Source organism: Oncorhynchus gorbuscha, linkage group LG25 (assembly GCF_021184085.1).
Source record: "Oncorhynchus gorbuscha isolate QuinsamMale2020 ecotype Even-year linkage group LG25, OgorEven_v1.0, whole genome shotgun sequence".
In the NCBI taxonomy this organism is placed as follows: domain Eukaryota; kingdom Metazoa; phylum Chordata; class Actinopteri; order Salmoniformes; family Salmonidae; genus Oncorhynchus; species Oncorhynchus gorbuscha.
This window is the reverse complement of record NC_060197.1, coordinates 27,009,991-27,037,226: the sequence shown is the minus strand read 5'-3', so window position 1 is coordinate 27,037,226 and position 27,236 is coordinate 27,009,991. Positions and strand designations below refer to the sequence as shown.

The 27,236-nt window shown below is 44.5% G+C and overlaps 1 protein-coding gene across 4 annotated transcripts; it reads right to left on the bottom strand.

Annotated features, from left to right (window-relative positions):
* Positions 1–5,043: 5,043 nt before the first annotated feature.
* LOC124014231 (golgin subfamily A member 6-like protein 6) lies at positions 5,044–25,595 on the bottom strand. 4 transcript variants are annotated; one of them, XM_046329030.1, is made up of 7 exons: positions 25,349–25,595; positions 24,601–25,135; positions 23,725–23,948; positions 9,259–9,470; positions 8,700–9,034; positions 7,779–8,577; positions 5,044–7,746 (listed from the first exon to the last, which is right to left on the bottom strand). In XM_046329030.1, the coding sequence occupies exons 1-7, from the start codon at positions 25,398–25,400 to the stop codon at positions 5,044–5,046; spliced, it is 4,860 nt and encodes a 1,619-aa protein (XP_046184986.1). In that variant the 5' UTR covers positions 25,401–25,595. The 4 variants fall into 4 exon arrangements, with proteins under 4 accessions (XP_046184986.1, XP_046184987.1, XP_046184988.1 ...); XM_046329031.1 differs by having other exon boundaries at positions 24,601–25,069; XM_046329033.1 differs by having other exon boundaries at positions 7,601–8,577.
* Positions 25,596–27,236: the final 1,641 nt, after the last annotated feature.

Here is a 27,236-nt window from a genome sequence, read left to right as displayed (position 1 = left end):
TCAGTGTCATCAGAATGATAAGTCATTGAGTCATTGTTCACGAACAAGGTCGTCAAAATGTTTAGGCATGTTGTCAATTACCTGATGTAAACTTAGGCTACAGTTTGGATGACAGTTACTGTATTGAAAATGTACAAGCCTGCACTTCTATAGAGTATATCAATTTCAACAGTACTATTTATATATTACTGTATGTGGGTTATTGATTGAAATAGACTGGACAACCCAAGGGGCACCAAGGGAAAAAAAAACTAAATTAGAAAGAAACACAGGAAACCACCCCTAAGGCACAACTTTGCCCCCAGCACTGTTGTGCTGTCTCTACACATCCAGACGTTCCTGTCTGAAGGCCCACATATTCTCATCCACATCACACCGGATATTTTCCCTTCCAATGCAACGTGGAAAGAATCTTTTGGAATGCCTCATCCATCCTCTGCAGGCATCTACTGTGATGTCCTCACATGCTGCATCCATTGCAGCCAGCAGGGTCATCTGTGTGTGTGGCTGACGATCATACACCTTCCACCTCCATGCTGAAAAGAACTCCTCAATTGGGTTAAGGAATGGTGAATAAGGTGGGAGGAATTCTATGAGCATCCTTGCGTGGGTCACAAACCATTGCCTTATGATGTTTGATCGATGGAAACTCACATTATCACAAATGACCACATACTTTGGCAAATCCTCTCTAAACAGACCCCTCTCATCATCAGGGATGAGAGCCCTGTAGAGAGTCTCTAAAAAGTTGAGTAGATGCTGGGTGTTGTATGGCCCTATAAGGGGGATATGGGTTAGGACACCATGCTCCGAAATAGCAGCACACATGGTGATATTTCCTCCCCGTTGGCCTGGCAAATCCACAGTAGCTCTGTGACCGATGATATTCCGACCCCGCCTTCTGCATTTGGTCAGGATGAAGCCAGCCTCATCCACATATACAAAGTTGAGAGAGGGTTCACTTGATTCCAACTCCATTATACGCTATATCCCAGAACACATTTGAATTTGTTTTGGTAAGGAAGTGTGACATAAAATGTACATATATTGCATGTTCCTTCCACAGCAATGGAAATATGTGCAGTTTATGCTTACTGTACTATGTATCACTATAAAATGTTACTGTAAAGTAGTTACATAGATATATGTTTTACCTGTACATACTGGTACCGTAGCTCCTTAGTTCATGGTGCAAATAGCCTCCTCCTGTTGAGGTGTGAAAAGGCGTCCTCTGCCACCAGTTTGAGGTAATCTTGCAGTCCTATGTGGGTAAAAATGCAGTGATGCATCGCACACTTTCACATAAACAAAAACTATGCGAACACACATTTTACTGTAAAACATACAGGTGGGTGCATGTAAGGTGCAGTATGTATCTGTATAGAGTATATTTCTGTATGCTGTGAAATACAAGTGGACTACTGTAATATGAAGCATTGTAGGAAGTAGACAGTATACTGATTATATACAGTAACAGTGCACTGTACATTGGTGGACATACCTGTTCTCTCTTCGAAACGTTTGAACTATTGAGGACACGGTTGATCTCCCAATATTCGGCTGCACCCTTGTAAGGCCATGATTGACAACATGGTCTACAATAGTGGCCCTTATGTCATCAGATATGTGCCTATGTCCTCTTCTGCCTCTTCCTCTGTTTTGCCTTCCACCACGTATCCTTGCTCCTCTTCTTCCTCCTCTTGGCTGTTGACCCTGTTCGTTTCCTGGTCCATCCATTATTGGAAAATTGCAACTCTGTGTTGTGGTCTGTCTATATATGCTTGCCAATTGATTCTTGATGAGATGCAACTTTGAGCAATTTAGACAACTTGTTGATTGTTGGTTGAACTAACACTTTACATTCCTTCATGAGTGAGGGTCAATTTCACCTGCACGATTCTTCAATTCACGTTTTTGTACAAAAGGTCTAATAGAAATGTGTAAAACTATGCTTGACAGTTTATGACAAATAGTTCAACAGTTTTGCATGTAATGGCTTATGCAAGGAACTAATGCCTAGATGTTTTGAGGGGTAAGACTATTCAACAGAGAACCATCTATTATATTTTGATCACCATGACATGAGCAATTGATAATGTGGAAAAAAGCTGACACTTGTACATTATCAATTGCAATTTGTTCAAAGGAATAAGAAATTGCTTTAATGATGTGCACAAGTGACTAGATGATTTTGAATTTGTACAAGTAGGATCAAGAATTGCACTTTTGATCTAAGAAATGCACCAAAGCGACTGAGAAAAACTGTAATGGGATTAGTTTTCCAAGTTTTTCTTCTATTTTTATCAATGTGCCTGTTTTCACAAAGCATCTCAGTGTAGGAGTGTTGATCTAGGATCAGTTTTATATTTTAAATCTCAATGAATAAGATTGCATGGACAAGGTGGGACCTAATCCTAGATCAGCACTCCAACTCTGCAACACTGTGGATACGGGCCCTGGCCCACTATGACCCTGTATACATTAGCCCACTTCATATTTCACTTATGATGTCTCAATTAAACGTACTGGTGCTTGGACACATTTGAACTCATTTAATACAATTTATTATCAACATGTTGAACATCAGCATCTTGAAAAACTCCATCCGCCGTCCACAGAAAGTGATACAAGATCTCTATCTCGTGGAGAAACTATGAACTCACATACTGTAAATCTAACTTTTTAACCTATAAGCAGTCTTATGGGTCAATCCGTGCGAAACTGGAACAAAAAAGACCACAACATTTAGGATGTTTCTGAAATGTAATACATGAAAAAGTCCCTTTGTGATTCTGTGATTTATTTTGCTTCTGTAGTTTGACTCTGTATTTGGTAACTGTAACATATCTCCTCATTAATGAATGATATTTTATATAAAACAATATTTAAAAAATACACATGACATTAAACATCCCGCCATTGGCCTATTCGCAAAGATTTCAAACAACTGATTATTTCCCTCTCATATCATCCCAGTCCATCCATTGTCTCTCCATTCATCTCTACTCATCCCAACTGAAGATCAGTCTCCATTACATTGATAGTTTCCTGCCACCATCTCCTCTATCTTCTCCATTAGCTCTGCTGTTTGAGTTTTGTTCTTCCTGCTGGCCAGAATATGGTATCTACCGCCACATTGTCCCACGAGCCACTGGAGGTCCCCATTCCTCAATATGTGCTGCTCTGCACTCTCCCCTAAAGCTTCCCCCCACGTGAACAGCACCATAGTGTGACGCCAAATATCTTCCCCGAGCACACTCATATGGTGTTCTACCGCTCTCCGATACTTCTGTGTGAATGACAGGTAGGCTGGTAGGACCAGGAGGATAGCGTGGGGACCTGGGTGGGACAGGGAAACACTATGGAAGATGTTCCTGAGCTGTGTTGGGTCTGTGGTGACGGAGGTGTTGCCGACTGGTCCATTACGCCACTTTAGCCCAAGTGGTTCTACCACACTGACCTGTCTTCCAGCGATTTGTCCCCGCCATGGCATCGAGATGGACTCACATGGGTGTGAGGCCTCTCTGCCCAGGATTGTGTACCCTGCTGGGTGACGGGAGGACCAAGTCTCCCCTAACAGTACCAGCCTCAGCTCAGACCTTTGGATGCGTTTAGTGTTTTCCACACTGGGGCCTGGACTTGGAGTTAACTTTAAGTCTGAGATAACGTTTACATCTTCAATTTCCTTACAATTATCCTCCTCATCCTCCTCTTCACCCATTCTCCTCCTCTTTTTACATTCTTCCGCCCCCTCTTTCTCTTCTGGCGCTGCCATTCTTTCAAACTGACTGTTGTTGTTGAAGATTGTAGACGAGGCACATTCCATCATCGTCTGATCTTCCCGGTCTGTGATGCTCTCACTCCTCTCTGGTTCTTTTCCCTGCAGTTCCCGTCCTTCTTTCTCCAACACTCCTACTTCCCGGTACATCATATGGGAATCCTCTATAGCCTCTAGTGTCACATTATCACATCTTGTTGTCATGTCACAGACATCTCCTCCATGTGCATCATGGCTTGGTATCAATCCGTTGGGCTCTCTGATCTCCACGTCATAATCTCTGCCATCCGGATCTTTTTCAAAATGGTTAACTTCTTGCTCCTTTTCCTTGGATCCATTATTCGTATTCCTCTGTTCACGCTCTCTCCTCTCTAGTTCTGTTTCAAGTCTTTCTAGACGCTGCTCCCAATTCCTCAACTCTTGCATTTTGTCTTCAAAACCTTCCTCTCTGTTCCTTAGCTCTTGTTGATGGTTTTCCACCTCTCCCTCCAGCTTTTCCATGTCTTGGCTCCTGTTGCTCATATGTTTCCCTTGAATTTCTAACTCTGTTCTCCAATTCAGTAACTCTTGCTCTCCATTCTTCAAATGGTGTTCTCTGTTTTCAAGTCCTTGTTTGCTGTCTTTGATCTCTTTCTCCAGAGCTTGTCTGTGCTTCTTTGTTTCTTCCTCTCTATTCTTCAGGTGAAGCTCCCTTTTCTCAAGGTCTTGTTGTATATTTTCCAATTCTTCTTGTCTTTTGTCCATGTCGTGCTGTCGGTTGTCCATATCCTCCTCCTGGTTTTCCAACCCTTGTTCTCCACATCTCAAATCATGTTCTCTGGCCCTCAGTTCTCTCTCTCTTTTTTCCAGATCCTCTCTCTGGTTCTGATGTTCTATCTTCCCATTCCCTTGTTCATTTTCCCTTTCATCCAGCTCTAGTTGACGGTTGTCCTGTTGTCGCTGCAGGTTTTCTAGATCCAGCTTTATTTTCTTAATATTTTCTTCCGAAGTCTTTAAATCATATTCCCTACTATCAAGTTGGTTCTTTCTGTGTTGCAGCTCTTTTTCTGTTTTCTCCACATCTTGCGCCTTGCTGCAGATGTTTTGTTCTTGGCTTTCAGACTCTTCTTCCTTTCTTTTCAAGCATTTTTCTCGGCTCCACAACTCCTGTTTCTGTTTTTCTTGTCCTTTCTGTCTTGTTTCTAGATCTTCCTCCCAGTTCTTTACTTCTCGTCTTCTACCTTCCAACTCTTCCTCTCTTTTCACTAGCTCTTCCTCTCTTTTCACTAGCTCTTCCTCTCTTTTCTTTTCACTAGCTCTTCCTCTCTTTTCACTAGCTCTCCCTCTCCTTTCACAAGTTCTTCCTCTCTTTTCTCAAGCTCTCCCTCTCTTTTCTCAAGTTCTTCCTCTCCTTTCACTAGCATTTTCTCTCTATTCACTAGCTGTTCCTCTCCTTTCACTAGCTGTTCCTGTCTTTTCACTAGTTTTTCCTCTTCTTTAACTTGCACTTCCTCTCTTTTGAATAGCTCTTCCTCTCTTTTCACTAGCTTTTCCTCTCCTTTCACTTGCTCTTCCTGTCTTTTCACTAGCCCTTCTTCTCCTTTCACTAGCTCTTCCTTTCTTTTCACTAGCTTTTCCTCTCCTTTCTCTAATTCTTCTTCTCTTTTGAATAGCTCTTCCTCTCTTTTCAAAAGCTCTTCTTCTCCTTTCACTAGATTTTCCTCTCTTTTCACTAGATCTTCCTGTCTTTTCACTAGCTCTTCCTCTCCTTTCACTAATTCTTCTTCTCTTTTGAATAGCTCTTCCTCTCTTTTCAAAAGCTCTTCTTCTCCTTTCACTAGATTTTCCTCTCTTTTCACTAGATCTTCCTGTCTTTTCACTAGCTCTTCCTCTCCTTTCACTAATTCTTCTTCTCTTTTGAATAGCTCTTCCTCTCTTTTCAAAAGCTCTTCTTCTCCTTTCACTAGATTTTCCTCTCTTTTCACTAGATCTTCCTGTCTTTTCACTAGCTCTTCCTCTCCTTTCACTAATTCTTCTTCTCTTTTGAATAGCTTTTCCTCTCTTTTCACTAGCTCTTCCTCTCCTTTCACTAATTCTTCTCTTTCAAATAGCTCATCCTTTCCTTTCACTAGCTCTTCCTCACTTTTCATTAGCTCATCCTCACCTTTCACTAATTCTTCTTCTCTTTTGAAGAGCTCTTCCTCTCCTTTCGCTAGATTTTCCTCTCTCTTCACTAGCTTTTCCTCTTGTTTCACTTGCTCTTCCTGTCTTTTCACTAGCCCTTCTTCTCCTTTTACTAGCTCTTCCTCTCCTTTCACTAATTCCTCTTCTCTTTTGACTAGCTCTTCCTCTCTGTTCACTCGTTCTTCCTCTCCTTTCACTAGCCCTTCCTGTCTTTTCAGTAGCTCTTCCTCTCCTTTCATTAGCTCTTCCTCTCCTTTCACTAATTCTTCTTCTCTTTTGAATAGCTCTTCCTCTCCTTGTGCTAGATTTGCCTCTCTTTTCACTAGCTCTTCCTCTCCTTTTATTAGCACTTCCTCTCTTTTCATTAACACTTCCTCTCTTTTCACTAGCTCTTCCTCTCCTTTTACTAGCACTTCCTCTCTTTTCATTAACACTTCCTCTCTTTTCACTAGCACTTCCTCTCTTTTCACTAGCACTTCCTCTCTTTTCACTAGCACTTCCTCTCTTTTCACTAGCTTTTCCTCTCCTTTCACTAGTGCTCCTTCTCCTTTTACTAGCTCTTTCCCTCTTTTCACTAGCCCTTCCTCTCCTTTCACTAGCACTTCTTCTCTTTTCACTAGCTCTGCATCTTTTGTCTCAAGTTCACGTCCTCTGTTATCCAGCACTTCTTTCCTTCTTGCTTGTTCTCGTTCCTTCTCATCATACACTCTCCCCCGTTTCTCCAGCTCTTGCTCCTTTTCCTCAGCCGTCTGTTTCAGCTCATTCTGCCTTTCTCTCAGATTCTTCTCATAGCACCCTCTTATCTCCTCCACCTGTTTCTCTCTCACCTCCACCCCTTCTTTCATATTCTCCAGCTCCTTCTGTCTCTGGTCGTTTGTCTGTTTCAACGCAGCAACCTCCAGGTTCCGCTCTTCCATAACATGGTGGATTTCCCTGTCTTTGTGTTTTAACTGCTCTTCATATCCACAGAGCAGCTCTCTGATGTCAGCCTCCCTGCTCTCCCTCTCGGTCCTCTGAACCCCCTGGTCCTCCTCATACTCCTGACACTTCTTCCTGAGGTTGTCCATCTCTTTCTTCAATTTCACGTTCAGCTCCTGCAGTACCTCAACCTTCCCCTGGCTGTCCCTTAAGCATTCTGTCACGCCTGAAATGTTCCTTCTACTTTCCGCCTCCTTTTTCTGCAGTTGGCTGACAGCACTTTCGTGGTCTTCTAACATCAACCTCATCTCCTCTTCCTTCGTCTTGATTTCCTTTTCATATTCCTGTATCATGTTCATCCTTTCCTTCTCCATCGTGGCAGTTAAGTTTTCCAGTTCTGTTTTTGTTTGTTTAATGGTTTGCCTTAAACGGACGAGTTCTCTCTTATTTTCCCCGTCCTTTTGTATTAAGTTGTTGAGCTCCACTTCTTTCCCTCGTAACTTGTCCATTGCCTCGGCATCTCTCCTACTTTTGTCCTCTGTGTGTTGCCGTTGCATTGCCACCACCTCAGACTCCTTCTGTTCATTGTTTTCTTTCAGCCGCTCAATTTCTTTTACGTTGTCAACGGATCTCGCCCTCACTTCCACAATCTCTTTTTCTTTCTCTGTAACCAATTGCTGTGCATCAGTTATTTCTTTATTTTTCTTTTCAATGATTTCTTTCAGCTTGCTCATCTCTTTCTTTTCCCTTTCGTCTCTCTTTCTTTGCTCATCCCTCCTTTCTGTTTCCCTTGTCTCAGATAGAAGTCTCTCTCCTTCCATCTCTTCCGCTTTGTCATTCAGTTTTCTCTCCATCTCTTCCTCTTTTTCATGCAGTTTTCTCTGCATCTCTTCCTCTTTTTCATGCAGTTTTTCTGCATCTCTTCCTCATACTGTAAAAGTCTCTCCTCATACAACTGTTTTGACTCATACATCTCGTTCTGTGACGTTTTTCCTCTTCCTATCCATTCCTCTTTTTCTTTTTCTTCCAGGGCTATCCTTTCTTTCAAATCCTCTGCTTCCCTCCTCCATTCCTGATGCTTCCCTCTAAACTCTTCCTCCCTCTCTTTTTTATCTCGTTCTTTCTCCCCGATGACACGCTCAAGGTCGAGCAGTTTCACTTGCTGCTCGTCAACTCGCTCTTTCAGCTCGTCAATCTCTCTCTCTCTCTCCTCTAGCTTGATGACTATCTCCTCTCGCTCCCTGCTTCTCTGATTGAGCGCAGCGATGAATCTGTAGTTTTCCGCACCCAGATCCTGAATCTCTCTCTCCTTATCCTCCGTCAGCCACCGAATCCTCTCCTCTAGTTCGCCCATTTCGTTCTTCCTCCCATCACTCCTTTTCTCCTCCTCCTCCTCTCCTCCATCCTCCTCTTTCTCCACGCCTGACTTCCCCGGAGATTTAACTTTCTTCTTCCGATCGAAAAACCAGCGGATGCTTTTGACCTCCCTCTCCCTCATCCTCTTGAGCTCCATCTCCTGACGCTGCATCTTGTCACCAACCTCTTTGAGACGCTGGTTGAATTTCTCGTTCCTCTGTCTGGTGAGGTCGCTGACCTCCTGCACTAGCGACGAGAAGGCCTCGCACCTGTTCCCGGCCACCATCTTCTCTACCTTCTCCAGTAGGCCAGACACCTGAGCGGTGTCCCCACGCCCATTCACATTACTGATGACGTGGTACCTGTCAAGTCAAGTTGCATTATCACAATGTCTCAATACGCCTTACAGAGGAAGATTACGAATTAAACATAGGAACAAGAAACAACAACAACCAAAACAGAGAGATAAGGACAGCAGACATACCTGCTCCCACACTTCTCCACCAGCCACTTAAGGTCCCTCCCTCCACTTTGGATGTGCTGCTCAATGCCCACCCCCTCCCTCAGCTGGTCCCCATGGGTGAACAGGAGGACAGCATGCCTCCAGACCTCTTCCCCCAGGAGCTCCAGGTGTTCTCTTACAGGTGTGGAACTGACCAAGGTGTCCACCCTCAGGGTGAGGAGCACAGCGTGGGGTCCCGGGGGACACAGGGACACGCTACCCCACACCATCTCCCGCTTTACCCTCTCTGGGGTGGGGCCTGCTACTCCACCTTCCCAACCGGGGGTGTCCACTACGGTGACCAGCCTCATGGCTACCTAAAAATGGCAAAATAAAATATACATTACTGTTGCACTTGTCTCACAACACACTGACTCGCTTTTGTATTTTATTACGAGGACTGATTATGCTGATAGTGGATTTCTGAAGATAACTGTATGATATGTGGTTGTTTTTACCCATACCATAGTTGAATACACTGACTGTTAGTCACTCTGAACATAGCGTTTAATAATGACTACAATGTAAATGTAAAAACAACCTCTGCCTGGCACCGGGCGCACTCCTCCGTCACTCTCCCTGTCTGGAAGAACCCTGCTCCTTCTCCACCTCCACCCAGTATGGTGTTCCCAGCCGAGCTCTTCCCCGTCTCTCTCTCTCCCAGGAGGACCAGTCTCAGCTCTGGGAGACGACGAGTACCCTTGGAGAATGGTTGTTTCCCATCCCAATCAGAGCCCTGGGATCCAGCGTCAGCTGTCAGGGAGAGGGGGCACAAGATTTCAGGGTTGGAATATTTAGTGGTTATCAGAGTGTACTGTATGTCACATCTGTTTAGGTACTCCTATTCGTTTAAGCTTATGTATCTCAGCCGATGCCTCCCGGACTCTACCCCAACACGGCTAGAATCCACTACTCCACCGGATCCTTGCCGTAAGCTCTGGACCTTTGCATCGGATCATCGCTGCTAGCTAGCTGCTACCGAGTGGCTATAGTGGCTAACGTCCCTGCCCGAAGCTAGCACCAGTTAGCTGCGAGCCATAGCTGATGCCTGATGGACTGTTCATTAATCACGGTACTCCATTTTGTTTATTTTTTGTTTATCTGTCGGCCCCAGCCTAGAACTCAGTCCCTGTGTGTAGTTAACTGACCCTTTCTGCCCATTCATCACCATTTTACCTGTTGTTGTTGTCTTAGCTGATTAGCTGTTGTTGTCTTACCCATTGTTGTCTTAGCTGGCTCTCCCAATCAACACCTGTGATTGCTTTAAGCCTCGCTTTATGTCTCTCTCAAATGTCAATATGCCTTGTACTCTGTTGTTCATGATAGATATCATTGTTTTAGTTTACTGCAGAGCCCCTAGTCCCACTCAACATGCTTCAGATACCTCCTTCGTCCCACCTCCCACACATGTGGTGACCTCACCCAGCATAACTAGCCAGTCCAGAGATGCAACCTCTCTTATCATCACTCGATGCCTGGGTTTACCTCCACTGTACCCACACCCCACCATACCCCTGTCTGTACATTATGCCCTGAATCTATTCTACCACGCCCAGAAATCTGCTCCTTTTATTCTATGTCCCTGACTCACTAGGCAACCAGTTTTGATAGCCTTTAGCCATACCCTCATCCTACTCCCCTGTTCCTCGGGTGATGTGGATGTTAACCCAGGCCCTGCGTGTCCCCAGGCACTCTCATTTGTTGACTTCTATAACCGTAAAAGCCTTTGCTTCAAGCATGTTAACATCAGAAGCCTCCTCCCTAAGTTTGTTTTACTCACTGCTTTAGCACACTCCGCCAACACTGATGTCCTTGCCATGTCTGAATCCTGGTTTAGGAAGGCCACCAAGAATTCTGAGATTTCCATACCCAACCACAACATTTTCCATCAAGATAGAACTGCCAAAGGCGAGGAGTTGCAATCTACTCCAGAGATCTGTCATACTTTCCAGGTCTATGACCAAACAGTTTGAGCTTCTAATTTAAAAAATGAATCTCTCCAGAAATAAGTCTCTCACTGTTGCCACCTGTTATAAACCCCCCTCAGCTCCCAGCTGTGCCCTGGACACCATATGTGAATTGATTCCCCCCCATCTATTTTCAGAGTTTGTTCGGTTAGGTGAACTAAACTGGGATATGCTTAACATCCCCGGCAGTCCTACAATCAAAGTTAGATGCCCTCAAACTCACACAAATGAGCAAGGAACCCCTATCATCCGCTATCATCCAGAAGTCGAAGTCAGTACAGGTGCATCAAAGCAGGGACCGAGAGACTGAAAAACAGCTTCTATCTCAAGGCCATCAGACTGTTAAACAGACATCACTAATATTGAGTGGCTGCTGCCAACATACTGACTCAACTCCAGCCACTTTAATAATGGAAAAATTGATGTAATAAATGTAATCACTAGCCACTTTAAACAATGCCACTTTATATAATGTCTACATACCCTACAGTACTCATCTCATATGTATATTGTCATGCAGGTGAAAGAGGACCCAAAAGCGACTTGGCGAAAACAGAGTCTTTAATCCAGTAAAGTAAATACAAACAAAAAACACAACTTTCACTCGAAATGACGAGGACAAACTGGAGACTCGATCTTGAACAGCAGGTGAACAGCAGGTTGCCTCGGGAAGGCACTTGAACCAGACAGACTCAGACACCTGCTCACCACGCAGCATCTGAGGAAAACACGACACGACAGGGCGATACACAAACACAGCACGGTGAATTCTAGACAAGGAACCGACAGGACAGGAACGGAACACAAAGGAAGAAATAGGGACTCTAATCAGGGGAAAGGATCGGGAACAGGTGTGGGAAGACTAAATGATTGATTAGGGGAATAGGAACAGCTGGGAGCAGGAACGGAACGATAGAGAGAAGAGAGAGCGAGAGAGTGAGAGAGGGAGGGGGAGAGAGAGGGATAGAAAAAGGGAAAGAACCTAATAAGACCAGCAGAGGGAAACAAATAGAATGGGAAGCACAGGGACAAGACAAGATAATAAATGACAAAACATGACAGTACCCCCCACTCACCGAGCGCCTCCTGGCGCACTCGAGGAGGAATCCTGGCGGCAACGGAGGAAATCATCAATGAGTGAACGGTCCAGCACGTCCCGAGACGGAACCCAACTCCTCTCCTCAGGACCGTAACCCTCCCAATCCACTAAGTATTGGTGACCCCGTCCCCGAGAACGCATGTCCATGATCTTATGTACCTTGTAAATAGGTGCGCTCTCGACAAGGACGGGAGGGGGAGGGAAGACGAACGGGGGTGCGAAGAAAGGGCTTAACACAGGAGACATGGAAGACAGGATGGACGCTACAAGATGTCGCGGAAGAAGCATCGCACAGCGACAGGATTGACGACCTGGGAGACACGGAACGGACCAATGAACCATCTTGAGTCAACTTACGAGAAGCTGTCGTAAGAGGAAGGTTGCGAGTGGAAAGCCACACTCTCTGGCCGCAACAATACCTTGGACTCTTAATCCTGCGTTTATTGGCGGCTCTCACAGTCTGTGCCCTGTAACGGCAAAGTGCAGACCTCACCCTCCTCCAGGTGCGCTCACAACGTTGGACAAACGCTTGAGCGGAGGGAACGCTGGACTCGGCAAGCTGGGATGAGAACAGAGAAGGCTGGTAACCCAGACTACTCTGAAACGGAGATAACCCGGTAGCAGACGAAGGAAGCGAAACAAGCGTATTCTGCCCAGGGGAGCTGTTCTGCCCAAGACGCAGGGTTTCTGAAAGAAAGGCTGCGTAGTATGCGACCAATCGTCTGATTGGCCCTCTCTGCTTGACCGTTAGACTGGGGATGAAACCCGGAAGAGAGACTGACGGATATGTTTACCAATCAAACGACAGAACTCCCTCCAAAACTGTGACGTGAATTGCATCTCTGTCTGAAACGGCGTCTAACGGAGGCCATGAATTCTGAATACATTCTCGATAATGATTTGTGCCGTCTCCTTAGCGGAAGGAAGTTTAGCGAGAGGAATGAAATGTGCCGCCTAGAGAACCTATCTTGATCAACCGTAAGAATCACACAGTCTTCCCCGCAGACAAAGGCAGACCGGTAATGAAGTCTAGGGCGATGTGAGACCATGGTCGAGAAGGAATGGGGAGCGGTCTGAGACGACCGGCAGGAGGAGAGTTACCCGACTTAGTCTGCGCGCAGTCCGAACAAGCAGCCACGAAACGGCGCGTGTCACGCTCCTGAGTCGGCCACCAAAAGCGCTGGCGAATAGACGCAAGAGTGCCTCGAACACCGGGATGACCAGCTAACTTGGCAGAGTGAGCCCACTGAAGAACAGCCAGACGAGTGGAAACAGGAACGAAAAGGAGGTTACTAGGACAAGCGCATCTCATATGTGCGTGAGTGCTTGCTTAACCTGTCTTTCAATTCCCCAGACTGTTAACCCGACAACACGCCCATAAGGAAGAATCCCTCGGGATCAGTAGAAGCCACAGAAGAACTAAACAGACGGGATAAGGCATCAGGCTTGGTGTTCTTGCTACCCGGACGGTAAGAAATCCGAAACGAGCGAAAAACAACGCCCAACGAGCTTGACGGGCATTAAGTCGTTTGGCAGAACGGATGTACTCAAGGTTCTTATGGTCTGTCCAAACGACAAAAGGAACGTCGCCCCCTCCAACCACTGTCGCCATTCGCCTAGGGCTAATGCGGATGGCGAGCAGTTCACGGTTACCCACATCATAGTTGCTCTCAGATGGCGACAGGCGATGAGAAAAATAAGCGCAAGGATGAACCTTATCGTCAGACTGGAAGCGCTGGGATAGAATGGCTCCCACGCCTACCTCTGAAGCGTCAACCTCGACAATGAATTGTCTAGTGACGTCAGGAGTAACGAGGATAGGAGCGGACGTAAAACGTTCTTTTAGAAGATCAAAAGCTCCCTGGGCGGAACCGGACCACTTAAAACACGTCTTGACAGAAGTAAGAGCTGTGAGAGGGGCAGCAACTTGACCGAAATTACGAATGAAACGCCGATAGAAATTAGCGAAACCTAAAAAGCGCTGCAACTCGACACGTGACCTTGGAACGGGCCAATCACTGACAGCTTGGACCTTAGCGGAATCCATCTGAATGCCTTCAGCGGAAATAACGGAACCGAGAAGACATGAAAAGAGCACTTCTCAGACTTTACGTAGAGACAATTCTCTAAAAGGCGCTGTAGAACACGTCGAACGTGCTGAACATGAATCTCGAGTGACGGAGAAAAAATCAGGATATCGTCAAGATAGACAAAAACAAAGATGTTCAGCATGTCTCTCAGAACATCATTAACTAATGCCTGAAAAACAGCTGGCGCATTGGCGAGACCAAACGGCAGAACCCGGTACTCAAAATGCCCTAACGGAGTGTTAAACGCCGTTTTCCACTCGTCCCCCTCTCTGATGCGCACGAGATGGTAAGCGTTACGAAGGTCCAACTTAGTAAAGCACCTGGCTCCCTGCAGAATCTCGAAGGCTGATGACATAAGGGGAAGCGGATAACGATTCTTAACCGTTATGTCATTCAGCCCTCGATAATCCACGCAGGGGCGCAGAGTACCGTCCTTCTTCTTAACAAAAAGAACCCCGCCCGGCCGGAGAGGAAGAAGGCACTATGGTACCGGCGTCAAGAGACACAGACAAATAATCCTCGAGAGCCTTACGTTCGGGAGCCGACAGAGAGTATAGTCTACCCCGAGGAGGAGTGGTCCCCGGAAGGAGATCAATACTACAATCATACGACCGGTGAGGAGGAAGGGAGTTGGCTCGGGACCGACTGAAGACCGTGCGCAGATCATGATATTCCTCCGGCACTCCTGTCAAATCGCCAGGTTCCTCCTGAGAAGTAGGGACAGAAGAAACGGGAGGGATGGCAGACATTAAACACTTCACATGACAAGAAACGTTCCAGGATAGGATAGAATTACTAGACCAATTAATAGAAGGATTATGACATACTAGCCAGGGATGACCCAAAACAACAGGTGTAAACGGTGAACGAAAAATCAAAAAAAGAAATAGTCTCACTGTGGTTACCAGATACTGTGAGGGTTAAAGGTAGTGTCTCAAATCTGATACTGGGAAGATGACTACCATCTAAGGCGAACATGGGCGTAGGCTTCTCTAACTCTCTGAAAGGAATGTCATGTTTCCGAACCCATGCTTCGTCCATGAAACAACCCTCAGCCCCAGAGTCTATCAAGGCACTACATGTAGCACCGAACCGGTCCAGCGTAGATGGACCGACAAAGTAGTACAGGATCTTGATGGAGAGACTTGAGTAGTTGCGCTCACCTGTAGCCCTCCGCTTACAGATGAGCTCTGGCTTTTACTGGACATGAATTAACAAAATGTCCAGCAACTCCGCAATAGAGGCACAGGCGGTTGGTGATCCTCCGTTCCCTCTCCTTAGTCGAGATGCGAATCCCTCCCAGCTGCATGGGCTCAGACTCTGAGCCAGAGGAGGGAGATGGTTGCGATGCGGAGCAGGGAAACACCGTTGATGCGAGCTCTCTTCCACGAGCCCGGTGACGAAGATCTACCCGTCGTTCTATGCGGATGGCGAGAGCAATCAAAGAGTCCACATCTGAAGGAACCTCCCGGGAGAGAATCTCATCCTTAACCACTGCGTGGAGTCCCTCCAGAAAACGAGCGAGCAGCGCCGGCTCGTTCCACTCACTAGAGGCAGCAAGAGTGCGAAACTCAATAGAATAATCCGTTATGGACCGTTCACCTTGGCATAAGGAAGCCAGGGCCCTAGAAGCCTCCCTACCAAAAACTGAACGGTCAAAAACCCGAATCATCTCCTCTTTAAAGTTCTGGAACTTGTTAGAGCAATCAGCCCTTGCCTCCCAGATAGCTGTGCCCCATTCTCGAGCCCGGCCAGTAAGGAGTGAAATGACGTAAGCAACCCGAGCTCTCTCTCTAGAGTATGTGTTGGGTTGGAGAGAGAACACAATCTCACACTGCGTGAGAAAGGAGCGGCACTTAGTGGGCTGCCCGGAGTAGCAAGGTGGGTTATTAACCCTAGGTTCTGGAGGCTCGGCAGGCCAGGAAGTAACAGGTGGCACGAGACGTAGACTCTGGAACTGTCCAGAGAGGTCGGAAACCTGAGCGGCCAGGTTCTCCACGGCATGGCGAGCAGCAGACAATTCCTGCTCGTGTCTGCCGAGCATGGCTCCTTGGATCTCGACGGCAGTGTAACGAGCGTCTGAAGTCGCTGGGTCCATTCCTTGGTCGGTTCCTTCTGTCATGCAGGTGAAAGAGGACCCAAAAGCGACTTGGCGAAAACAGAGTCTTTAATCCAGTAAAGTAAATACAAACAAAAAACACAACTTTCACTCGAAATGACGAGGACAAACTGGAGACTCGATCTTGAACAGCAGGTGAACAGCAGGTTGCCTCGGGAAGGCACTTGAACCAGACAGACTCAGACACCTGCTCACCACGCAGCATCTGAGGAAAACACGACACGACAGGGCGATACACAAACACAGCACGGTGAATTCTAGACAAGGAACCGACAGGACAGGAACGGAACACAAAGGAAGAAATAGGGACTCTAATCAGGGGAAAGGATCGGGAACAGGTGTGGGAAGACTAAATGATTGATTAGGGGAATAGGAACAGCTGGGAGCAGGAACGGAACGATAGAGAGAAGAGAGAGCGAGAGAGTGAGAGAGGGAGGGGGAGAGAGAGGGATAGAAAAAGGGAAAGAACCTAATAAGACCAGCAGAGGGAAACGAATAGAATGGGAAGCACAGGGACAAGACAAGATAATAAATGACAAAACATGACATATATAGTGTACTCTATACCATCTGCTGCATCTTGCCATCTTGATGTAATGTATCACTAGCCACTTTAAACAATGCCACTTTTATATGTTTACATAGCCTACATTACTCATCTCATATGTATATACTGTACTCTATACCATCTACTGCATCTTGCCATCTTGATGTAATGTATCACTAGCCACTTTAAACAATGCCACTTTTATATGTTTACATAGCCTACATTACTCATCTCATATGTATATACTGTACTCTATACCATCTACTGCATCTTGCCATCTTGATGTAATGTATCACTAGCCACTTTAAACAATGCCACTTTTATATGTTTACATAGCCTACATTACTCATCTCATATGTATATACTGTACTCTATACCATCTACTGCATCTTGCCATCTTGATGTAATGTATCACTAGCCACTTTAAACAATGCCACTTTTATATGTTTACATAGCCTGCATTACTCATCTCATATGTATATACTGTACTCTATACCATCTACTGCATCTTGCCATCTTGATGTAATGTATCACTAGCCACTTTAAACAATGCCACTTTTATATGTTTACATAGCCTACATTACTCATCTCATATGTATATACTGTACTCTATACCATCTACTGCATCTTGCCATCTTGATGTAATGTATCACTAGCCACTTTAAACAATGCCACTTTTATATGTTTACATAGCCTACATTACTCATCTCATATGTATATATTGTACTCTATACCATCTACTGCATCTTGCCATCTTGATGTAATGTATCACTAGCCACTTTAAACAATGCCACTTTTATATGTTTACATAGCCTACATTACTCATCTCATATGTATATACTGTACTCTATATCATCTACTGCATCTTGCCATCTTGATGTAATGTATCACTAGCCACTTTAAACAATGCCACTTTTATATGTTTACATAGCCTACATTACTCATCTCATATGTATATACTGTACTCTATACCATCTACTGCATCTTGCCATCTTGATGTAATGTATCACTAGCCACTTTAAACAATGCCACTTTTATATGTTTACATAGCCTACATTACTCATCTCATATGTATATACTGTACTCTATACCATCTACTGCATCTTGCCATCTTGATGTAATGTATCACTAGCCACTTTAAACAATGCCACTTTTATATGTTTACATACCCTACATTACTCATCTCATATGTATATACTGTACTCTATATCATCTACTGCATCTCTTGCCATCTTGATGTAATGTATCACTAGCCACTTTAAACAATGCCACTTTTATATGTTTACATAGCCTACATTACTCATCTCATATGTATATACTGTACTCTATATCATCTACTGCATCTTGCCATCTTGATGTAATGTATCACTAGCCACTTTAAACAATGCCACTTTTATATGTTTACATAGCCTACATTACTCATCTCATATGTATACACTGTACTCTATATCATCTACTGCATCTTGCCATCTTGATGTAATGTATCACTAGCCACTTTAAACAATGCCACTTTTATATGTTTACATAGCCTACATTACTCATCTCATATGTATATACTGTACTCTATATCATCTACTGCATCTTGCCATCTTGATGTAATGTATCACTAGCCACTTTAAACAATGCCACTTTTATATGTTTACATAGCCTACATTACTCATCTCATATGTATATACTGTACTCTATATCATCTACTGCATCTTGCCATCTTGATGTAATGTATCACTAGCCACTTTAAACAATGCCACTTTTATATGTTTACATAGCCTACATTACTCATCTCATATGTATATACTGTACTCTATATCATCTACTGCATCTTGCCATCTTGATGTAATGTATCACTAGCCACTTTAAACAATGCCACTTTTATATGTTTACATAGCCTACATTACTCATCTCATATGTATATACTGTACTCTATATCATCTACTGCATCTTGCCATCTTGATGTAATGTATCACTAGCCACTTTAAACAATGCCACTTTTATATGTTTACATAGCCTACATTACTCATCTCATATGTATATACTGTACTCTATATCATCTACTGCATCTTGCCATCTTGATGTAATGTATCACTAGCCACTTTAAACAATGCCACTTTTATATGTTTACATAGCCTACATTACTCATCTCATATGTATATACTGTACTCTATACCATCTACTGCATCTTGTTTACATAGCCTACATTACTCATCTCATATGTATATACTGTACTCTATATCATCTACTGCATCTTGCCATCTTGATGTAATGTATCACTAGCCACTTTAAACAATGCCACTTTTATATGTTTACATAGCCTACATTACTCATCTCATATGTATATACTGTACTCTATATCATCTACTGCATCTTGCCATCTTGATGTAATGTATCACTAGCCACTTTAAACAATGCCACTTTTATATGTTTACATAGCCTACATTACTCATCTCATATGTATATACTGTACTCTATATCATCTACTGCATCTTGCCATCTTGATGTAATGTATCACTAGCCACTTTAAACAATGCCACTTTTATATGTTTACATAGCCTACATGACTCATCTCATATGTATATACTGTACTCTATATCATCTACTGCATCTTGCCATCTTGATGTAATGTATCACTAGCCACTTTAAACAATGCCACTTTTATATGTTTACATAGCCTACATTACTCATCTCATATGTATATACTGTACTCTATATCATCTACTGCATCTTGCCATCTTGATGTAATGTATCACTAGCCACTTTAAACAATGCCACTTTTATATGTTTACATAGCCTACATTACTCATCTCATATGTATATACTGTACTCTATACCATCTACTGCATCTTGCCTATGCCGTTCTATACCATCACTCATTCACATATTTTTTTTATGTACATATTCTTATTAATTCCTTTACACTTGTGTGTATAAGGTAGTTTTCGTGAAATTGTTAGGTTAGATTAGTCGTTGGATATTACTGCATTGTCGGAACTAGAAGCACAAGCATTTCGCTACACTCACATTAATATCTGCTAACCATGTGTATGTGACAAATAAAATTTGATTTGATTTAATTTGATTTGACTAGCATCGAATAGTTCCCGCGATATGCAACTTTTCAGGGAAGTCAAGAACTAATACACTCAGTCAGTCAGGAAAGCAAAGGCTAGCTTTTTAAAACAGAAATCTGCATCCTGTAGCTCTAATTCCAAAATGTTTTGGGACACTGTAAAGTCCATGGAGAATAAGAGCACCTCCTCCCAGCTGCCCACTGCCCTGAGGATAGGTAACACTGTCACCACCGATAAATCCACGATAATTGAGAATTTCAAGAAGCATTTCTCTACGGCTGGCCATGCTTTCCTCCTAGCTACCCCAACCCCGGCCAACAGATCCGCACCCCCCCGAGGCTACTTGCCCAAGCCTCCCCATCTTCTCCTTCATCCAAATCCAGATAGCAGATGTTCTGAAAGAGCTGCAAAACCTGGGCTCGTACAAATCAGCTGGGCTAGACAATCTGGACCCTCACTTTCTAAAATTATCCACGCCATTGTTGCAACCCCTATTACCAGTCTGTTCAACCTCTCTTTTGTATTGTCCGAGATCCATAAAGATCGGAAATCTGCCGTGGTCATCCCCTTGTTCAAAGGGGGTGACACTCTAGATCCAAACTGTTATAGACCTATATCTATTCTGCCCTGCCTTTCTAAAGTCTTCGAAAGCCAAGTTAATAAACAGATCACTGACCATTTCGAATCACACTGTACCTTCTCCGCTGTGCAATCCGGTTTTCGAGCTGGTCACTGGTGCACCTCAGCCACGCTCAAGGTACTAATCGATATCATAACCGCCATCGATAAAAGACAGTACTGTGCAGCTGTCTTCATCAACCTGGCCAAGGCGTTCGACTCTGTCAATCACCGTATTCTTATCGGCAGACTCAACAGCCTTGGTTTCTCAAATGACTTGCCTTGCCAGGTTCACCAACTACTTGTCAGACAGAGTTCAGTATGTCAAATTGGAGTGCCTGTTGTCCGGACCTCTGGCAGTCTCTATGGGGGTACTACAGGGTACAATTCTCGGGCCGACTCTTTTCTCTGAAAATATCAACGATGTCGCTCTTGATGTGGGTGATTCCCTGATCCACCTCTACCCATATGACACTATTCTGTAAACATCTGGCCCTTCTTTGTACACTGTGTTAACTCCAAACAAGCTTCAGTTCCATACAACACTCCTTCCGTGGCCTCCAACTGCTCTTTAATGCTAGTAAAAAAAAATGCATGCTTTTCAACCGTTTGCTGCCTGCACCCGCCCACCTGACTAGCATCACTACTCTGGACGGTTCTGACTTAGAATAGGTGGACAGCTACAAATACCTAGGTGTTTGGCTAGACTGCAAACTCTCCTCCAGCATCTCCAATCCAAAATTACATCTAGAATCGGCTTCCTATTTTGCAACAAAGCCTCCTTAACTCATGCTGCCAAACATACCCTTGTAAAACTGACCATCCTACGGATCCTCGGCGATGTCACTTACAAAATAGCTTCCAATACTCTACTCAGCAAACTGAATGCAGTCTATCACAGTGCCATCCGTTTTGTCACCAATGCCCCTTATACCACCCAACACTGCGACCTGTATGCTCTAGTCGGCTGGCCCTTGCTACATATTCATCGCCAGACCCACTGGCTCCTGGTCATCTATAAGTCTATGCTAGATAAAGCTCTGCCTTACCTCAGCTCACTGGTCATGATAACAATCCCCACCCATAGCACACGCTCCAGCAGGTATATCTCACTGGTCATCCCCAAAGCCAACACCTGTCACGCCCTGGTCGAAGTATTTTGTGTTTATCTTCATGTATTGGGTCAGGCCAGGGTGTGGCATGGGGTTTTTGTATTGTGGTGTGTTTTGTCTTGGGGTCTTGGTGTTGGTTTTGGGATTGTAGCTTAGTGGGGTATCTAGCAAAGTCTATGGCTGTCTGGAGTGGTTCTCAATCAGAGGCAGGTGTTTATCGTTGTCTCTGATTGGGAACCATATTTAGGCAGCCATATTCTTTTGAGTTTGTCGTGGGTGATTGTCCTTAGTGTCTTTGTTCCTGTCGCTGTGTTAGTTGACACAAGTATAGGCTGTTTCGGTTTTCGTTTCGTTATTTACGTTCTTTGTTTTGTAGTGTTTGTGTTTATTCGTGTTTACGTTGTTTATTAAACATGGATCGCAATCTACACGCTGCAGTTTGGTCCGACTCTCCTTCACACCTAGAAAACCGTTACAACACCTCATTTGGCTGCCTTTCCTTCCAATTCTCTGCTGCCAATGACTGGAATGATTTGCAAAAATTGCAGAAACTGGAGACTTATATAATCCCTCACTAACTTTAAACATGAGCTATCTGAGCAGCTAACCGATCGCTGCAGTTGTACATAGCCTATCTGTAAATAGCCCACCCAATCTACCTACCTCATCCCCATATTGTTTTTATTTACTTTTCTGCTATTTTACACATCAGTATTTATTCTTGCACATCACCATCTGCTCATCTATCACTCCAGTGTTAATTTGCTAAATTGTAATTACTTCGCTACTATGGCCTATTTATTTTTATTTTTTATATTTTTTATTTTACCTTTATTTAACCAGGCAATTCAGTTAAGAACAAATTCTTATTTTCAATGACGGCCTAGGAACAGTGGGTTAACTGCCTGTTCAGGGGCAGAACGACAGATTTGTACCTTGTCAGCTCAGGGATTTGAACTTGCAACCTTCCGGTTACTAGTCCAATGCTCTAACCACTAGGCTACTCTGCCGCCCCAAAAATGTATTGCCTTACCTCCTCACGCCATTTGCACACACTGTATATAGACTTTATATTTTTCTATTGTGTTATTGACTGTACACTTGTTTATTCTATGTGTAACTTTGTGCTGTTGTTTGTGTCGCACTGCTTTCCTTTATCTTGGCCAGGTCCCAGTTGTAAATGAGAACTTGCTCCCAACTAGCTGACCTGGTTAAATAAAGGTGAAAATATATATATATTTAAAAATGTGGCCAGGGCAATAAATTGCAATGTCCGTAATGTGAGATACCTAAGACAGCGCTACAGGGAGACAGGACGGACAACTGATCATCCTCGCAGTGGCAGACCACACGTAACAACACCTGCACAGGATCGGACATCACACCTGCAGGACAGGTACAGGATGGCAACAACAACTGCCCGAGTTACACCAGGAACGCACAATCCCTCCATCAGTGCTCAGACTTTCCGCAATATGCTGAGAGAGGCTGGACTGAGGGCTTGTGGGCCTGTTGTAAGGCAGGTCCTTACCAGACATCACCGGCAAGAACATTGCCTATGGGCACAAACCCACTGTTGCTGGACCAGACAAGACTGACAAAAAGTGCTCTTCACTGACGAGTCGCGGTTTTGTCTCACCAGGGGTGATGGTCGGATTAGCGTTTATTGTTGTCGAAGGAATGAGCGTTACACCGAGGCCTGTACTCTGGAGCGGAATCGATTTGGAGGTGGAGCATCCGTCATGGTCTGGGACGGTGTGTCACGGCATCATTGGACTGAGCTTGTGGTCATTGCAGGCAATCTCAACGCTGTGCGTTACAGGGAAGACATCCTCCTTCCCCATGTGGTACCCTTCCTGCAGGCTCATCCTGACATGACCCTCCAGCATGACAATGGCACCAGCCATACTGCTCGTTCTGTGCGTGATTTCCTGCAAGACAGGAATGTCAGTGTTCCGCCATGGCCAGCGAAGAGCCCGGATCTCAATCCCATTGAGCACGTCTGGGACCTGTTGGATCAGACAGGGTGAGCGCTAGGGCCATTCCCCCCCAGAAATGTCTGGGAACTTGAAGGTGCCTTGGTGGAAGAGTGGGGTAACATCTCACAGCAAGAACTGGCAAATCTGGTGCAGTCCATGAGGAGGAGATGCACTGCAGTTCTTAATGTAGCTGGTGGCCACACCAGATACTGACTGTTACTTTTTGTTCAGGGACACATTATTCCATTTCTGTTTGTCACATGTCTGTGGAACCTGTTCAGTTTAGTTGTTGAATCTTGTTATGTTCATACAAATATTTACACGTCAATTTTGCTGAAAATAAACGCAGTTGACAATGAAACAGCGTTTCTTTATTTACTGAGTTTACATAGACACTTTTAAGGAACTCACTCATAAGCACAGCTCGGATGGTACCCCTCTGAGTCTGGGCCTCCATCTGTCTCTGCCTCTTCCTCCGTTCCCTCGCTCTCCTCCTCCCGTCTGCCTCCAACCTCAGGAGGGCAGGATCTGCCCCAAAATGTCCTCCCTTGTTCTCCACCATCTCCACCATCTTCCTCAGTAGCTCCCTTACCTGAGTTCCATCTCCCCGGCTCCTATTGTCCAGGACATGGTACCTGGAAGACAACAAAACAGAAATAAAAACCTTGTTCTTGTTCTTGCCTGTCTTGCACTCAGATAGCTTTTTTTTACGTACACAATTTTACTTGGGATATATGTTGTGATATGTGGATGTTTTGCCTACAGTACCTTCCTTAGCTTAATGCACTGATGATCAATCAATCAATCAAATATATTGATAAAGCCCTTTTTGCATCAGCACTTGTGACAAAGTGCTTATACAGAAACCGAGCCTAAAACCCCAGAGAGCAAGCAATGAAGATGTAGAAGCACGGTGGCTAAGAAAAACTCCCTAGAAAGGTAGGAACCTAGGAAGAAACCTAGAGAGGAACCAGGCTCTGAGGGGTGGCCAGTCCTCTTCTGGCTGTGCCAGGTGGAGATTATAAGAGTACATGGCCATTAAGGCCAGATCGTTCTTCAAGCTGTTCAAACGTTCATAGATTTCAGCAGGGTCAAATAATAATCACAGTGGTTATAGAGGGTGCAAAATGTGGCATTTGGCTTTTCATAGTCGATAAGAGCGTCTGCTAAACTAAATTACTTGAATGTTAAAGTCCGTTGCAAATTAAATGTGGTAATAAAAAGTGAATGTACACTCCTCCAAGATGACAATATCAAGCAAAAAATGCCAATATTTTAATTTCATACCTGTTCCCACACCTCCGTAGCAGCTGCTGGAAGGCAGCCCCACCCGTTAGGATCCTCTGCTCCATGGGCACCACACCCAGCTCGTCCCCCCTGGTGAACAGCAACATGGTATGGTCCAACACCCCTTCCCCCAGAGACTCCAGGTGCTCCTCTATTTGCTTCCTGTAGGACTCGGTTACCGAGGCACAGGAACGTATCACTAGCAGGATAACGTGAGGTCCGGGGGAGCACAGGGACATGCTGCGCAACGTCTCTCTCCGGACCCAGTCGGGGGTGCTGTTGAGCGGGTAGTACCATTCCCAGCCAGGGGTGTCTACCACAGTGACTCGTCTCCTGGTTAGATCGGCTCGCTTTTTCGAGCACTCCTCGGTTGGTCTGCCGCTCTCAAACCCCCCTATTCCTCCCAGGATGGTATTGGCTGCAGAGCTCTTCCCTGTTCCTTTCCTTCCCAGCAGGACTAGCCTAAGTTCTGGAAGAGGGGGAGCACTAGTTGAGGGGTTCACCTCTTTCTGCATAACACCTTGCATACTCTCATCTTTAAAGAAAGAGAGAGAATTGTATTGTACTTCCATAGTGTGACCATAAATTGAGTGACAGAATGCAGAACTGTGCCTGCTGTGACATCAGTTATTTAGACGTTTACTGATGACTTTTCAAATATTTGTTTTTTTTGCACCTAAATCAAACAGATTCAAGCTCTAGTCAAAGTAATCATGTACCATCTACAGTAGTTTCATAAAGAACTTACCACCACCAGTTGAGACTGAAAAGGGAGGGTACCCTTCGCCCTGTGACTCCATCTCTTTTCTTTCTTTCTTTCTCTCTCTCTCTTCTTTCCTCTTGCTCTTTTCTTTGGTTGCAGCCTCTCTTTTATAGGAAGGCTTTATTCATGAGTAAAGAGCTACTCCTTCAGTCTCGAACAACAATGCAGAGTCATAATCATTTTCTAAAGGCATCACACAGAGCCGGTTGAATGACAATGTACAAAACACAGAACATAGCGGAACACAGAATGTGGAACTTTCAAGTCACATGACCCACCTGTGGTTTTTTTGAAGCACGCTCATTCTACAACACAGGAAGTAGAGAGCAGGGGCTGTTTGCCTTCTTGTGAAGTCAGACCACATTTAGAGCTGGGTGGCGAGATAGAGAAACAGTGCTTTGTGGTAAGTGATGCTGTGCTCCTCTGTAGCTCACACTGCCCTGTATTATCATTTTGGTTTAATTGTACCCTCTACGGGGTTTCAAAACTACATTCCTTTTGACCTCACTGTATAATTATTTGTACTAGAATGAACAAGGACTGTATGGAGAGAATTCTGTTGACTGGGGTGTAATCATTAGTCCAAACAGTTTCGTTTTGCAACTAAAACTAGAGTTTCTATTAGACAAATTCGGGTAAGTCCCTCTCCAGTTCATTCCGTTTGTTTCCATTTTAGAAACTTTTTGCAACAGAATCGGCAGAATGAATACACCCCATGTGCCCTAAGAACACAGCCAGTAGGCAGGTTGCCATTGACCCAGTTGTATTCGACAAAAGTAATGTCAACAAAAAATGTGATTGTGACATGTGTAATGGAAACGGCAGATATAGGAGTTTTATTTTTAAAGATCAACAACATTTTTATCCATTCGACAGGGGTGGATTTTATTTTGTCAAACTTTCTTTATTGCGACAAAAGATATAAGGAAATTTGCCAATTTAAATAAATGAATGAGGCCCTAATCTATGGATTTCATATGATTTTTAAAAAAAAGTAGAGGTGTGGATCAGAAAATCGGTCAGTATCTGGCATGACCACCATTTGCCTCATGCAGCACAACACACCTCCTTTGCATATTAATCAGGCTGTTGATTGTGGCCTATGGAATGTTGTTTCACTCCTTCAATGGCTGTGCGAAGTAGATGGGTATTGGCGGGAACTGGAACATGTTGTCGTACACGTTGATTCAGAGCATCCCAAACATGCTCAAAGAGAGACATGTCTGGTAAATATGCAGGCCATGGAAGAACTGGGACAATTTCAGTTTCCTGGAATTGTGTACAGATCCTTGCGACATGGGGCTATGCATTATCATGCTGAAACATGGAGTGATGGCGGCGGATGAATGGCACAACAATGGGCCTCAGGATCTTGTCACAATATCTCTGTGCATTCAAATTGTCATCAATAAATTGCAATTGTGTTTGTTGTCCGTAGCTTATACCTGTCCATACCATAACCCCACCTCCATCATGGGGCAAACCGTTCAACCACACAACCCCATACACGTGGTCTGCGGTTGTGAGGCCGGTTGGGCGTACTGACAAATTTTCTAAAACAACATTGGAGGTGGCTTATGGTAGAGAAATTAACATTCAATTCTCTGGCAAGAGCTCTGGTGGACATTTCTGCAGTCAGCATGCCAATTGCACGCTCCTCAAAACTTAAGACATTGGTTGTATTATGTTGTGTGACAAAACTGCACAAAACTGCAAAACTGGCCACACCCAGATGGTGAAGGCTGGAAACAACACCTCCACTTTGCTGATGATCCTCAACACAGGGGCCCCACAAGGCTGCATGCTCAGCCCCCTCCTGTACTCCCTGTTCACCAATGACTGATTGGCCAAGTACGCCTTCAACTCAATCGTC